At 34.8% G+C, this 16880-nt stretch overlaps 1 protein-coding gene across 1 annotated transcript in view; it reads left to right on the forward strand.

Annotated features, from left to right (window-relative positions):
• Positions 1 to 2215: 2215 nt before the first annotated feature.
• Positions 2216 to 16880, forward strand: part of LOC145263102 (outer dynein arm-docking complex subunit 4-like) — a 50071-nt gene continuing 35406 nt past the window's right edge. The window contains exons 1-3 of the mRNA XM_080120032.1: positions 2216 to 2800; positions 11483 to 11614; positions 16131 to 16284. Coding sequence (XP_079976158.1) covers positions 2624 to 2800; positions 11483 to 11614; positions 16131 to 16284 — 463 coding nt within the window. The 5' untranslated portion in view covers positions 2216 to 2623. The remainder of the gene's footprint in view (positions 2801 to 11482; positions 11615 to 16130; positions 16285 to 16880) is intronic.

Below are 16880 nucleotides of genomic sequence, written 5' to 3' on the forward strand. Positions count from 1 at the left end.
ATACGTTCAGTTTATCATAACTGCGATTTGTAATCCCTCTCTAATCAATTCCATTAGAATAAAAATAGGAGGCATTACTTTTGGAACGCCTTTCACATAAAACAATTAAATGTTGCCAAAGGCAAGATAATTTTCTACCTACCTGGATAAGATTTTGTGATTTAACTTATTTTAAAGCGTTTATTTATTTTAAAAGTTAGGACGAGAGCAAAATGGTTGACATAAGACTGTTATCTTGGGAGTCTCGATAATCTCTCAAAATCGAAAATTAAACAAAATGCTTAGTTTTCATTAAATATCTAAGGGGAAATGCTTGTTTTTAGGTGTTCCTCTCCTTCATATTTCATATCACGAAAATTAAACAAAATAAATTTAAGTTGATAAAACTGCAACATTTTATAAAGCTGAATAGTTTAAATTTAAAAAAATATCTATTTTTTATGCACATATGTGTGTGTGTGTGTGTGTGTGTGTGTGTGTGTGTGTGTGTGTGTGTGTGTGTGTGTGTGTGTGTGTGTGTGTGTGTGTGTGTGTGTGTGTGTGTGTGTGTAAACCTGTTATTTATTTTACTTGAATTTGAAAATAAAAATTGGACAAAATCAATATTGTCTAATATAGGAGGGGGACGTCAAAAAAAAAAAAAAAGAAAGAGACACACATTTCCTTTCATAAAATTAACAAAAACTGATTTTAAAATATAAGTTAATTTAAAAATGAATAAGTAGTGAAAATTTCATGAAAATTTGACCATTAGTTGATTTTTGCTAGTTTTTTTAACCTCGGGTGTAACGCTTTCAAAATGATCACAGCAGAGGAACGTTGTTTTAAAGCGTCGATAATGTAAACACGATTTTAATCTCGTAATGTTCATTAAACTAAAAACAATATTTGAAACTTCTTTTAAATGGTACAAAATCTGTGATACTAATATTAAATTAGATTACAGTTACATCGTGTTACATATATGACTTTTGTTTTTTGGGGTATGCTGAAAACGAATATCACATTGGATTTTTTTCGCAGACAAGTAATTTTCTGGATATTAAGACATTTTGTCCAATGCATTAAAAAATGTCAGTGGCGTTCGTCATTCTTAACATGGGGAGAGGTGTTTGTCACACGCATGTGCATTAGTACTTTTCAGTTGGAAAAAAAATGGCCATCAGTGAATTACATTGGATAATAAAGGTCTTTATATCCAGAAAACCGGTGATTATTTTCTGGGACGCCGGGACGCCAGGACGCCAGCTCGCCAAAAAGTACGCGAGATAAAAGTGTAAAAATAAGAGTTTTTTTCTGTAGAAAGTTGTTTTCATGACGGAATAAAATTTGGCCCGTGACGTACTTTTTGGCGAGCTGGCGTCCTGGCGTCCCAAAAAAGAATCCCCCCCCCAGAAAACTACTTGTTTGTGCAATATTTAAATGTCATATTCGTTTGCAGTATATCCGAAAACCTATTCCATCTAAAGAAGAAGAAGAAGAAGAAGAAGAAGAAGAAGAAGAAGAAGAAGAAGAAGAAGAAGAAGAAGAAGAAGAAGAAGAAGAAGACTATTATTTTAGGATTTAAAATGCGGGTTATATAAATTTAATGTAAACATGATGCTCTGTTTCCTGCTATTCTAGCTTTTAGATCACTGGCAATTAACCAAACTTTTTTTTTTTTTTTTTACTATTAACCCCAAGTCCGAGTAGTAAGATAATCACGCGCTATTACTTAAAAAAGCAGACACGCTACCTTTAAAAAAAACAACAAAAAGCAAGAAACATGTACACTGCTTTATCTCCCACAGCAATAAATAAATAAATAAATAAATAAAATTAAAATTGAAATAAAAATACTGACCCAAAACGCTAAAATGCCTCGAAAAAAAAAATGAATAAATAAAAAAGAGGTAATTTTATGAAATTTATATACGAAACTGATCTCTCACTGTAAACTGTAAAATATTTTTTGTTTAAATGATAAAATTTGAAAACCTGAAAATGTGAAAATGTGAAATGAGAAAATCATTTTTATTGACTTTTTTTTTTTTTTTTGTTAAAGTCTGAATTTTCGCCAATAACCTGACTTTATCAAGATGTCAGTCCGATTAAGTTATTTTTTGTTTTGTTATTTTTGTTATTTATTTATTTACTTTCCGCCAAGTATTACAGGGTGTTCGTGTTCACACGTAATCACCTAAAAAGGCAGCACGTCATCTTTTTTCGGGGGGGGGGGGGAGGGCGAAAAGTGCTCATCTACAACAATACAAACATGTTTCTTCTGCCAGAGAACGAACATGTGAAGAAAAATCGACCTCTTGACATTGTTATAGGAAATATTAATTCGACTGAACAACGATCTACACCTGGTTGTCCCTGGCAACGCAAGGTGTTTTGCTTTGAACACAAACAATCGACACTGAACGGACGTCTGCTCTGCTCTGATTTAGAAAAAAATAAATAGATAAATAAATAAATAAATAAAATAAAAGCAGTTTTTGCAAATATCGAGGAAAAACACTCCAAACGTGAATAAATTTAAGTGACTGTTTGAATTTTCCACTCACTTTAACTTCAGTTAATTTGATTTTTAGTTTTTGCTTTCGTTAAAAAAAAAAAAAAGGAACAGAGAAGGGGGAAAATGCCTGGAGCTGGGAGTCGTTTAAGAAGTCGGAGCGGTAAAAAACCGAAAGAAGATGAAAGCGACATTGACAGTGAGTCGATCGGGGTCGTGGGTACATTTGAAACCCTGCGGGACGAGGGCGGACACTTTATGCACGTCGGACAATTTAAAAAAGCGATCGAAAGTTTTACAAAGGTAAGGAGAAAAAAATATTTCTTTTAATCTATCGATCTGTCAGTTGGTTCCCCTTTTGTCGGAAACTACTGAGCCGATCTGCCTGAAATTTTGCATAGACTTTATTATGATAAGGTGCATCAAATTAAGTATTATGGTATCTGTTCGATGTACAGTTACGGATTAACAGAGATTAGTCACCATAATACTGCATTTACTCTAACTTTTTCTCAGAAACCATGAGTCCGATCTGACTGAAATTTCGTATAGATCTTTGTTATGATGAAAGTGCAGTGAATAAAGTATTATGGTATCCGTTTTATGGGCAGTTTGAGATTAATATGGATTAGTATTAATATGGATTAGTATTAATATGGATTAGTATTAATATGGATTAGTATTAATGCAAAAATGAGTACAGATTTAACCATTTTCAAACATTAATTTGGCATAAAGCATTAATTCTAAGATAACGGGCTATAATTTCCTGTTTTTTAATGTGTTGAAAAGTCTAACACACACACACACACACACACACACACACACACATGTATGTGTGTATGTATATTATGTATATATATAAATGAATAAATCTATTTATATATCACTATATAGTTTTTATACCCTCATTTTCTCTCTTTACTGATCCCTATATAAGCTAAAAAAAAAACACTTTGTTGAGCTTTATATTATCCTGATATGATATGTGTGTGTATATAGAATATATGTATTAAATACATAATATATATTATATATGAATAAAATAAAGCAAGATATAAACGATGCTTTAGACGTTATGTGAATAAAAAGGAAAAACCTTAAAGAGTAAAAACAAAAATAAAATCAGCGTTTCGTCCCTATTTCAGGGGACATCATCAGGATTTCTAGGCGAGGATGTACAGGAAGACGGTCATATATCACATGCGAAAGAGGAGAAGTTCAGTTCTCTTTCTGTTCTGGAGAGAAAAAGTTATTAAATTATTATCAAGGAGAAGGTTATACCAACATGCATACCCAAACATTTTAAATTTTCGGACCACATTTTCCCGAAGCACATTGAAAATTACCTATCATCATCTACAACCTTTTTAAAAAACCAAAGCTCTCACCTCTTTCGAGAAGCTAGAATATTAATTACCAATCTTCAACAGAAACACAAAATACTACTCCTTGATAATAATTTAATAACTATTTTTATAAACAAAAATTCGGACTCCCCATGGGAAACCCCCTCAGTGGGGTACTCGCTTGCTTATTCTTAGAATTCTTAGAAACTAGCTCTTTTAAATTTAGAATACCTGCAAACACAACTTATTTTCGATACATTGATGATATCCTCATTTTTCTCCCCGCAAATACACACATAGAAGAATTAAAAACTAAAATCAACTCAGTCGAACCCTCCATAAAATTCACATATGAATCCGAACATAACAACTCCCTACCCTTTCTTGATGTACTTATCATAAGATCTGAAAACGATCTTATGTTTAAAGTACATCGAAAAAGTACACACAAAAATGATTATATACACTATTACTCGCACCACAGTGATAAAATAAAAACGGGCATGATCATCGGTTTTTTCTTACGTGCCCTTAGAATCTGCAGCCCTCAATATCTCGAAAATGAAATCACACATATCACCGAATCACTAAAACTTTTACAATACCCAACTCACCTTATCTCTAAAACAAAGAAAAAAGCCATCAAAATATACTCGAACATAGACAAACAAAAGCAGAACACACCAGATACACCACTACTAAATAGACATTTTCTTATACCTACCCACACTAACAACAACACAATTTGCAATACTCTTAATAATCTAGGCATACAAACAGTACAAACCACTTCCTTAACTATAAAGCGAACTTTAAAAACTAGCAAGCATTGCGCTGAAATCTCCACATCCAAAGCCGGTATTTACTCCATCCCATGTAATGACTGCAAAAAATCATACATAGGTGAGACACAGCGAAATTTGGAAATCAGATTAAGCGAACATAAGAGGGACATAAGAAATGCCAACCCCTTAAATGCACTCTTTTCCCACTGTGTCGAACATGGCCACTCTTTCGGCTTTGGACGTGCAAAAATCTTAAAATCCATCCCAGATAGAGCAAAACGGAGACTTATTGAATCTGCTTTAATTTCAAACATTAACACCATCAAACAAAGAAAAGGATTTTATAATGTAGCTCCAATCATAGGTAATATAATAATAAATGAACAAAACATTAATTTAGATCCTGGTTGATAAAAAAAAAAAAAAAAAATGCATATATGTATATAACCCGACCCCCCCCCTCCACACACACTAGATATAAATTCTCTTTTCATCATGAAATTGTTTTTCTCTCCAGAACAGAAAGAGAACTGAACTTCTCCTCTTTCGCATGTGATATATGACCGTCTTCCTGTACATCCTCGCCTAGAAATCCTGATGATGTCCCCTGAAATAGGGACGAAACGTTGATTTTATTTTTGTTTTTACTCTTTTAGGTTTTTCCTTTTTATTCACATATTATATATATATATATATATATATATATATATATATATATATATATTCCGATAAATTCGTTTTTCTTTTGTGTGTATTGATGTTCATATTAAAAACCCTCTTTTCTATTTATTTAAAAAGAAAATACAATTTTGTTATATGTGGCTTGTGGAATTGCATTCACTAGCAAAAGATCTAGCTAATTTGCATATTCTTTTAAACATTTATTTTAATTAATTCCCTATCAGTTTTTTTTTTTTTTTCGGTTTTCTTATGGGATGATCATTTTCAGTTAACTATTACGTGTAATTATATTCATGCAGATATTCTACATGATTTATACTTGCATAATATTTGCGTAAAATGTTTACAGGTAACACAAAATTGTTTCCATATATATTTATCTATACGTATATATTTTTGTTTAATCTATTTATCTATATATATATCTACAGAAGTGAACGTGCCTGTGTGTGTGTGTCTGTGTGTGTGTGTGTACATTTCCCTATGCATCTGTCAGTTGTAAGTCTACGGACTCGAAATTTGATATACAGGGTACTGAGATTTTGGAAAATCTATGCAATCAGTTTTCGGCCAGACATTTGGTTGTTAAAGGGTAGAAGTTCAACGATTTGACTTTTGAGAACTCTACCAAACTCCTCCGACAATTTTTGGTTTAAACACTTGAAATTTTAGATATAGGTTCCTTGGACTTGGATCTAACTTAATATATATGATTTGAGCCCAAAACAATAAATGTTAAGAGGTCATAATAGGGGTCACAGTTTAAAAAAATTGACCGTTTTTCTGGGGGTTTTTTTTTGGGGGGGGGGCTCAACATACACCTCCAAACACCCGGGCAACGCCGGGCTGAAATGCTCACTGTAAAAGTTTTGGCGAATGTCTATTTAAATAAACATTTCGACGAGTTATTTACGGACGTCACTTCTGTGGTCGAGTGGGAGAATTGCCGACTGTTAACATGACGGTTCTAGGTTCTTGGAAGAGATGCTAGTCTAGCGGCACTGATGAGTTGTGATACAACGGAACAAGACTGTATGTCGATGACTACAAATATATATATAATATATATATATATATATATATATATATATATATGTATTATATATATATAATACATAATATATATATGTATTATATATATCTATTATGTATTATATATATATATATATATATATATATATATATATATATATATATATATATATACTTCAGAATAAAGTTATTTAACAATCAGCTGGTATGGAAACCTGTGATTATAAGATTTACAAAATATTACTGGCGGTAATATTCTATAAGTTATCCCATCTAAATAAGAATTGCTCGATATGCAAGATAGAGCAAATAAATTAAATTGTGATTCAATGAATTTCAAAAAAACTTTTTTTGAAGTGAAATGTTTGAGTTTCATATCAAAGATTTTTATTATTCTTAGCAAGACAAAGAATACTTTAGAAATTTTATCTCCTTAACCTATAGGGTTTTGATGTCTAAGGAGATAAAATTCCTAAAGTATTCTTTGTCTTGCTAAGAATAATAATAATCTTTGATATGAAACTCAAACATTTCACTTCAAAAAAGGTCTTTTGAAATTCATTGAATCACTATAATTTAATTTTTTTTTTTTTTACAAGGTGGTCACCACTTATCAAGGCCCGGAAGCCACTCAGGGATAAGTGTTATTGTAAGTACAGTACGTTAGTGTGGAGATTTAATAAAGTGTCTACTTAAGGGGGCGGTTCATCAGGAATTTGTTTACGTTGGACTTGAAGACATCCAGGTTGTAGTCAGGTGGGAAGCAGGCAGACGGAACAGAGTTCCACAGGCGTGCAGTTCTAAGAAAGAAGCTTTGTGCATGGAATCTACGTTTTGATTTAGGCATAGATAAAGATATATATATATATATATATATATATATATATATATATATATATATATATAGGAGGGGCTTTGGAAGAGGTAGCACCTTTGTAGCTCGCTCGGCTGCTGCACTCTCCAGGGATGGACAAGCTCATCGATCCTCGACCTTCTCCAAATCTATCACTTGTGGCTTCACATCGCCATATTCTGGTTTCTTGCTTCAGCAGGCAAGCTTAACCATGTGAGGGGATGCCATTGCCTTGTGGTTAGCTGTTGGCTCAGTTAAGGCCAGGTGAAACAACCCTTATAAAAAAGGTGTGTGTGTAGCCCCACAGGCAGGTCAGTGTGGTACTTCCCACTGTCTCTGTTAGCTAATGCGGGTGAGCTGGTCCCAGACGTACTAGTCCCACCGGAGTATACCAGTGAAATCAGAGATTGGAATACTGATGCTTGGCTAACTAAACTTCTCCATACTAATGCTCAGGCTTGCGACCTGGAGAGACAACTCCAACTGTACATCGTAGAACCAATCAAAGGAATGGCAGTTACTGCTTATAAGCCCAAAGCTAGATTGGCATACAACTAGGCGCCAAGAATCATTCCTGACTGTGGGAGGGGTTATTCCACCCCATCAGACAGCTACCACCCGCCATAAGGCTGAGCCACCCTCAGCAATTAAGGTGCTGTTCCACCTAACCCTAACCTGCCTCATGGGATGCATGGAGCATAGGATCTCTTCTGAAAAATGGGCAGATGCCGAAGCACCAAGCAATCAAACACAACTCAAAAACAAGCTTAGGTGTTGGAATGTCCGCATGATGCTGACTAGTTTAACAAACGATCTACACTCCATTTCTGACATGTGGAAAATCACCGTCATCAACAAAGAATTATCATGCCTACAGATAGGCATTGTTGCTCTACAGGAAACTGTATCACAGATTCAGGGAGCTTCAGAAAGAAGATGAAACAAAAGAGCATGGTGTTGGCTTCACATTCAATAACTCTCCCCTGGACAAGGTCCAGCTAGATCAAACCACAACTACCCACATAATGTCACTATAGGTCAACACCACAGATGGACCTATCACTTTAATATGTGTCTATGCTCCGACTATGTCAGAAACCGATGACACCAAGTATGCATTCTACAGTGAACTTGATGCTTACATTCAAAATTTCACTAAATAAAATCTATCTATCTATCTATCTATCTATCTATCTATCTATCTATCTATCTATCTATAAAAATGAACGTGTGTGTGTGTGTCTGTGTACATTTCCCTATGCAATAACTCTGTCAATTTTTAGTCTACAGACTCGAAATTTGATGTACAGGGTACTGAGATTTGGGAAAATCTGTGATCGGTTTTCGGCCAGTTAAGGGCTCAAAGTTCAACGATTTGACTTTTGAGAACTCTACCAAACTCCTCTGACAATTTTGGGTCTAAACACTTGAAATTTTTAGATATACGTTCCTTGGACATGGATCTAACTTAATAACTTGATTTGAGCCCAAAACAATAAATGTTAAGGGGTCATAATAGGGGTCAAATTTAAAAAATTGGCCGTTTTTTTTTTTTTTATTTATTTATTTTTTTTGTTGCTCAGCATACACAACCAAACACCCGGGCAACGCCAATCACCCATGCTAGTATATCTATAAAAGTGAATGTGTCTGTGTGTCTGTCTGTCTGTCTGTGTACATTTCCCTATGCAATAACACTGTCAATTTTTAGTCTACAGACTCGAAATTTGATATACAGGGTACTGAGATTTGGGGAAATCTATGTGATCGGTTTTCAGTCAGAAATTTGGCTGTTATGGGGTCAAAGCTCAACGATTAGACCTTTGAGAACTCTACCAAACTCCTCCGACAATTTTTGGTCTAAACACTTGAAATTTTAGATATAGGTCCCTCGGACATGGATCTAACTTAATAACTTGAGTTGAGCCCCAAACAATAAATGTTAAGGGGTCATAATTGGTCTGAAAGTTAAAAAAATTGACCTTTTTTTTTTTTTTTTTTTTTGCTCAGCATACACCTCCAAACACCCGGGCAACATCGGGCACCCATGCTAGTCTATATATCTATAAAAGTGACCGTGTCTGTGTATCTGCCTGTGTGCTTGTCTGTCTGTGTGTCTGTGTTTGTACATTTCCATACGCAATAACTCTGTCAATCTTTAGTCTACAGACTCGAAATTTGATATACAAGATACTGAGTTTTGAGAAAATTTATGTGATCGGTTTTCGGCCAGAAATTTGGCGATTAAGGGGTCACTGTTCCACGATTTGACCTTTGAGAACTGTACCAAACTCCTCCGACACTTGAAATTTTAGATATAGGTTCCTTGGACATGGATCTAACTTAATAACTTCATTTGAGCCCAAAACAATACATTTTAATGGGTCATAATAGGGGTCAAATTTAAAAAAATTGACCTTTTTTTTTTTTGCTCAACATACACCTCCAAATACACGCCATGCTAGTATATCCATAATTGTGAACGTGTCTGTGTGTCTGTCTATCTGTGTTTGTGTCTGTGTACATTTTCCTTCGCAATAACTCTGTCAATTTTTAGTCTACAGAGTCGAAATTTGATTTTTTTGATGATTTGATTTGGGAAAATCTTTGTAATCCATTTTCGGCCAGAAATTTAGCTGTTAAGGGGTCAAAGTTCAACGATTTGACCTTTGGGAACTCCACCAAACTCCTCTGCCAATTTTGGGTCTAAACAATTGAAATTTTAGATATAGATTCCTTGGACATGGATCTAACTTAATAACTCGATTTGAGCCCCAAACAATAAATGTTAAGGGGTCATAATAGGGGTCAAATTTAAAAAAAATTGCCCGCTTTTTTTTTTTTTTTATTTGCTCAATATACACCTCCAAACACCCGGGCAACGCCGGGCTGAAATTCTAGTATATATATATATATATATATATATATATATATATATATATATATATATATATATAAAATTATCTACTATAATAATTCATAAATACCTACAGACACTAGTGTTTCATCCTTTCGTAAATCATCAGCGCAGATTCGAAATATATATATATATATATATATATATATATATATATATATATATATATATATATATATAGAGAGAGAGAGAGAGAGAGAGAGAGAGAGAGAGAAGGAAAGAGAGAGAGAGAAAATAAAAAGGAACAAACCGTATTATGTGTTCATCAACGTTTCGTCTTTATTTCGAGACTTCCTCTGGATGTCTCGAAATAAAGACGAAACGTTGATGCACATATAATACGGTTTGTTCCTTTTTATTTTCTCTATTTTGTCGGAATACTATTTCCATCATTTTCATCATATATATATATATATATATATATATATATATATATATATATATATATATATATATATATAAAGAGAGAGGGAAAAACTATATATATCGACTATATATTGGGTATTTTAGATTTCTAAAGCTCTAAACAATATTACACATGTTTATTCCTATAAATTTTTATGTATCAATTAGCATATTATATCATTAACGTATCATATAATTTAATCAGTACCCAAGTTTATTTGCATACGAAAAAAGTGATACTAGTTAGTGGTGATGCTATTCGTAGGATCATCTAAATAGTATATTTTGGGCGCTACTTCGTCATTAGAGCGAAATTCGAAAATCAAAATATTGAATTTTAAATAAAACCAATGGTATCATCTTAATTGGAGTGCCACAGTAATTAACATATATAAAAATTAGGAAAAAAAGTCAGAAGATTAAATATTAATGAAAACAGTTTTTAAAGACAATCAGCAAAAATTGAGTTTTACTAAATCGGCCTAAGATTTCAGAACATATTTACTTCCCTAGTTACGATTCGAATTCTTTGGTTTCTGTTTTTAACAAAACTAATTTTTTGCTTATTGCCTTCGAAAACTATTTTCATTAATATTTAATTTTCTACGTTATCGTTTTTTGTAATTTTTGGATATGTTCATTACTGTGACGTGATAATTAAGTACCTATTTACAATGCCTCCCCACGGGACAGAGTTAGACACCAGGGTCGTTTTTTAACGTGGAGAAAAGGTACAAAAATAAAAAATTGTCTCAGTCGTGAAGGACTGATCCTCCACCGAAAGAAAACAAGAAATGGAAGTGCAGCACTGCAGCATCTGAAGAACAGATACTACACTTTGATAAGTAGATGGCGTTGGTTTTACTTGAAATTCAATATTTCGATTTTTTAATTTTGCTGGATTTTCTTCTTTTTTTTTTCTTTTTTTTTAGAATCGTAATTTTTTTGTCTATTTTTCGCCAGGCTTTGGAAATGAACGAAGGAGACAAACATTGTCTTGTGCTGCGTTCAAGATGTCACCTACAACTCGGAGAAGCTGGGCTAGCATTAAAAGATGCCGAGATGTCACTTACTCAGGAGAAAGACTTCATCCCTGTAAGTCTTTTTTTTTTTTTTTTTTTTGCATTTTCCATTTTCATCCCAAACAAGGCACAGTGTCACTTTGATATAAGGAGCCTCTATCTGGGACATAATTTGCAGAGATACTATGTAGGGAGTTGAGCAACAAGATGTCTGTTTACATTACAATTGAACTTCTGCATGTCAGTACAGTTGGGGAAGCAGGGACCCAGAAGAGAATTTCAAAGTCTAACAGTCCAATGAAAGAAACTATTAGAGTAGAAGGCTTTCTGGCATCTAGGGATCTCTGCTGTGTAGGGCGGGATTTTGCTGCTTGTTGGGGTATTTATGTCGAGGAGATACAAGGTCTTAAAGTTCGTCAGAGCAACTACCACTAAAATACTTGTAAAACAAGCAGAGGGATTCAACATTTTGTCGATGAGACAGAGGTTGCTCTGATGAACTCGTTGAACTTGTGCCCTCTCAACATACATATCTCCAACAAACCTGCTTAGCAACAAAATCTCACCCTTTCACTGTTGAAGTCCCTAAATGCCAGGAAGCTTTTTCTTTTTCTTTTTTTTTTTTTTACACAGTGGTCACCACTTATCAAGACCCAGAAGCCACTCAGGGATAAGAGTTATTGTAAGTACATTACGTTAGTGTTGAGATTTGATGAAGTGTTTACTTAAGGGGGCGGTTCATCAGGAACTTGTTAACGTTGGACTTGAACACATCCAAGTTGTAGTCAGGTGGGAAGCAGGCAGACAGAACAGAGTTCCACAGGCGTGCGGTTCTAAGAAAGAAGCTTTGTTCATGGAATCCACGTTTTGATTTAGGCACAGATAAAGAGTGGGGAAATTTTTCACAGTGGATTCGGCTAGACGGGTGTTTTTCGTGAAAGACTGGCGAGGGGGGACCAGAGATTGGAGTTCAGACGAGCACCTGCCATGGAAATAACGATAAAACAAGGATAGGCTCGCAACGTCTCTTCTGTGGGAGAGAGGTTGCAGGGTAGAGAAAAGGGCATCCCCCACTAAGCCACGAAGTCTATTTTGTACTCTGTCAAGGCAGGATAGGCTGTTTTTATCAGCTCCTGCCCAGATATGGCAGCAGTATTCCATCCTTGGACGTACTTGGCTTTTATATAGATAGAGAATTGCATCACTAGTGAGATATCTTCTGGAGCGGTAGAAGGATCCCACCATCTTTCCAGCGACCTTGGCAACAGACTTGATGTACGTGTTCCATTTCAGATCAGGAGTAAAGGTCAAACCCAGACGCTTGTCAAAACACAGGGCCTCACCCAGACGAGAGCCATCCATCCCAATTGATGCCAGATGGGGATCAGAGCGTTGATGATGTAAGGATAGGAGTTTGGTTTTAGACGCATTAAAGGTAACCAGCCACGTCTTCCCCCACTGAACCACATGCTCGAGATCAGAGGAGAGAGAATCAGAGAGAACTTTGTCATTTACAGCCTTTGATGTGTTGCTGTAGATGGTCGTGTCATCAGCATAGATGTCAACGAATGATTTAAGTATGTGTTTAGGGAGATCATTGATGTAGATCAGGAAGAGAGTTGGGCCCCTGAGGGACTCCAGCATTAATACTGCAGGCCTCTGATTTTTGTCCATCGACCACCACTCTTATGAGCCTATCGGAGAGAAATGATTTAATGATTGAGAAAACATTTTCAGTTATACCGTAGCTGGAAATCTTGTGAAGTAGACCCTTATGCCATACCTTGTCAAAGGCTTTTGATATGTCAAGAGCAATTACCCTAGAAAGGAAGCCTTTGTCAAGAGATTCACTAATCCTGTGAGATATAACCGTCAGCACATCTGCGGTAGATCTTGCAGAGCGGAAACCATATTGTGTGTCACTAAGAAGGTTGTTTCTGCTGAGGTAGTTGACTATTTCTCTATTTAATATGGATTCCAGCAATTTACTCATAACACACAGGAGACTTATTGGTCTGTACTGAGAGGGAGATGACTTATAACCTGAATTCTTAAATACAGGGCAAAGGGAGTCGGAAATCACTTCTCCTTAAGGCAGCGCTTAAACAGTTTCGTAAGTATGGGAGCAAGTTCTGGTTGAAGCTTTTTTAACACTATAATTGGGATGCCGTCAGGCCAGTTGCTTTACTGGAATCAAGGTTCTTGATTAGCTTGGCGACCTCATGCACGGATATTTGTATGTTACCTAGCGTGTTCTGTGTTATAGGAGGAAATATGGGGAGTTGATGGCCTTCGTCGCATAGCGTAGAATTAGCAATTAGAAAGCTTTCTATTCTAATAGTTTCTTCTCTCGAACAGTTAGACTTTGGAATTTACTTCCTGCTACTTGCTTCCCTGGCTGTAATGATACGCAGAAGTTTAAATGTAACATAAACCAACATCTTGTTAATCTTTCCTATGCTTAGTTCCAAATAATAGCACCTTATATGTCCAAGTGGCGATATGCCTTGCTAGGAGTGAACGTCAGAATATCGTAATCTGTTAGCTGATGTGCTGCAACGACATATTCAGGCAATATCCACGGAACAAATTGTTTCCTGTATTGAATATGAAATCAACGCAAGAATTTATCGTAATGTCCTGAAACAATAAAAGGGAGATAACGTTGGGTGTTATGAGAAGTTACGGCCCCTGGGACATTCAAAGTTATTAACTTTGGAAATTTTACAAAACGAAACGAGTATTCATTTTTATATCCCTTTTTAATCAAATCCCATCCAGTTGTCCCATCGCGGTAATAACCGATATATAGCACATATCGATTACCTCATTCACTAAATACGACACTTACAAATGGTTATTATCGTTTATTTTATTTTATTCCAAATCTGATAACGTCAGAAGAAATTATCAAAGGGAAATAACTCATTATGTACAAAAAACGATAGGGGGGGGACCCAATCATCTCTCTGGCATAATTTTATTTATTTTTTTTTTTTTATTTATTTATTTTTTTTTTTTTACAAAGGCATCACCACATTATCAAGGCCCAGAGGCCACTCAAGGATAAGGGTTAAAGAGTGTACAGTAGAAATTGGTCAATATAGTAATCATTAGTAATGAAAATTTGGTAAATTTAATAACTTATATGGAACGGCTCATCAAGAACTTATTTACTTTAGACTTGAACACAACCATATTGTAGTCAGCCGGAATTTTCGTTGTCCAAGTGGACTATACCAGTGTTTTTTTTTTTTTTTTTTTTTTTTTCTTTTACCTTAAAAAACTAAATATAATGGTTTTATGTAATAGTAAATTGTTTTGAAAAAGTGTCTTTTTTTTAAAACTCATATTCATCCCAAACAAGACAAAATACCACTTGGACATAAGCGACTACTATTTGAGACCATATCTACAGGGACACTATGTTGGGAGTTGAGCAGCTAGGTGTCTGTTACCATTGCATTTAAACTTTTGCATGTTACCACAATTAGTAAAGCAGGAAAAGAAAAAAAGAGAGAATTCCAAAGTCTAGCAGTTTGAAAGAATAAACTGTTAGAATAGAAGGTTTTCTGGCATCTAGGGATCTCTACAGCGATGAGGTGGAATTTTGCTGCTTCTCGGAATAGTTGAGGGTATTAATGTCGATTGGACACAAGTACTATGAGTTTCTCAGAGCAGATTTCAGTAAAATACTTGTAAAACTGGCAAAGGAAGGCAACGTTACGGTGATGGGACAGGGGCTGGAGTTTGGTTGATAGTGTGGGACCTGTTGGGTTGGAAAGTCTTTTCTGGACTCTGTCTAAGAGGAAAAGACTAGTGGTAAATGCAGAAACTCAGATATGGCTACAATACTCCATGCATGGACGAATGGTAGCTTTATAGATGTATGGGATATTGTCATGTGTGCATAATTTTTTAGTATGTTAGAAACGCCACCATCTTTACAGCAGTCTTGCTAATGTCTTCAATATACTTGTTCACTAAAACTTGAAATACTATTTGTTTATTCAATAAAAAATCTACATAACATAAAATGACTTATACTAATAGAGGGGGGGGTCTCCCAGTTTTGCCTGGGCGTCAAATACGCTTAAAAATAATATTTTAATTTGTTCGGATTTTGTATATATTATTATAGATTCGTGATTTTAAAAGTTAAAAAAAAATGTTTGAGTGCCATCAGCTAGAATCGAAACCGAAACCATAGCTTTACAAAGCCGGTGACGTTACCACCATACCAACGTGACACATATATAAACTGATTAAAAATTAAAAATTACAAATAAACTAAGATGAATATACAAAATGTTTAACGATTTTTTTTTTTTTTCAATTTTGACCCACTTTTTGCCTCCTTGAAACAATTTTAACCAGCTAAAGACCCATAAAAGAACGGCTTGTAAAAAATCTGATCATTTTACGCCCCTAGCGCTACTCTACGACTTTTAGTTTCGGAAGAGATAGAGTTTAAAAATATGGAGACAGACAGACAGACGTTTATATATTAGATTAAACATTTTTAGTGAGGATTGTTATGTCAAGTTGTTATGTTTTAAATTCTAAAGTGTTTATTCATTTATTTTTAGGCTCTTTACCGAAAAGCTGAAGCTTTGTATCAACAAGGTGATTTTGAAACGGCTCTTGTCTATTATCATCGCGGCAACAAACTTCGCCCAGAGTTACCAGACTTTCTTCTCGGAATTAGCAAAGCACAGGAAGCCATTAACAACAGCATTGGAAGTTAGTGTGACTTCTGTATCTTTCCTTGATTTTTTTTTTTGTGTGTGTGTGTGTGTTGTATGCTTACGCAAAAAAAAAAAACCCAGGAATATTTTATACTAGCAGTGAGACCCAACGTTGCCCAGAAATGATTGTCCTCGCCCATTTTTCAGTCCTCGCCGCAGTTACTAAGTCCACAATACATTGTAGTATACATTACACTGTAAAGAACCTACTGTCGATTTTATAAAATTATTTTTATATAATGGCTTACATTAAAGTTTAAAATGTAAATATGAAGTATCATGGTTCAACTGTGCTCCAAACAGAAACATTCATTTCGAATACGCCCCTGTCATATCAAAGAGCCTTCTATTAATTTTATATGCCGAGCCTTTCTGCTTGTGTGGTAATAAATTTTTTTTAATGTACTTGTAATGTTAGGCTGTATAAAGCGTTAATTTTGGTCAAAACCACCTGTTTATTCTTTCATTGGATTTTTTCGATTATTATTTTATTGATAGTTCTCAAAGACATTTCGATCCCAAACCTTTCTAAGAATACTCCCAAACACATAAGGTACATTTGTGTGAAATTTCAAAACAGATCAGATCAGA

The sequence above is a fragment of the Euprymna scolopes genome, chromosome 38, assembly GCF_053919585.1.
Source record: "Euprymna scolopes isolate OS-2025 chromosome 38, ASM5391958v1, whole genome shotgun sequence".
Classification (NCBI taxonomy): Eukaryota; Metazoa; Mollusca; class Cephalopoda; order Sepiida; family Sepiolidae; genus Euprymna; species Euprymna scolopes.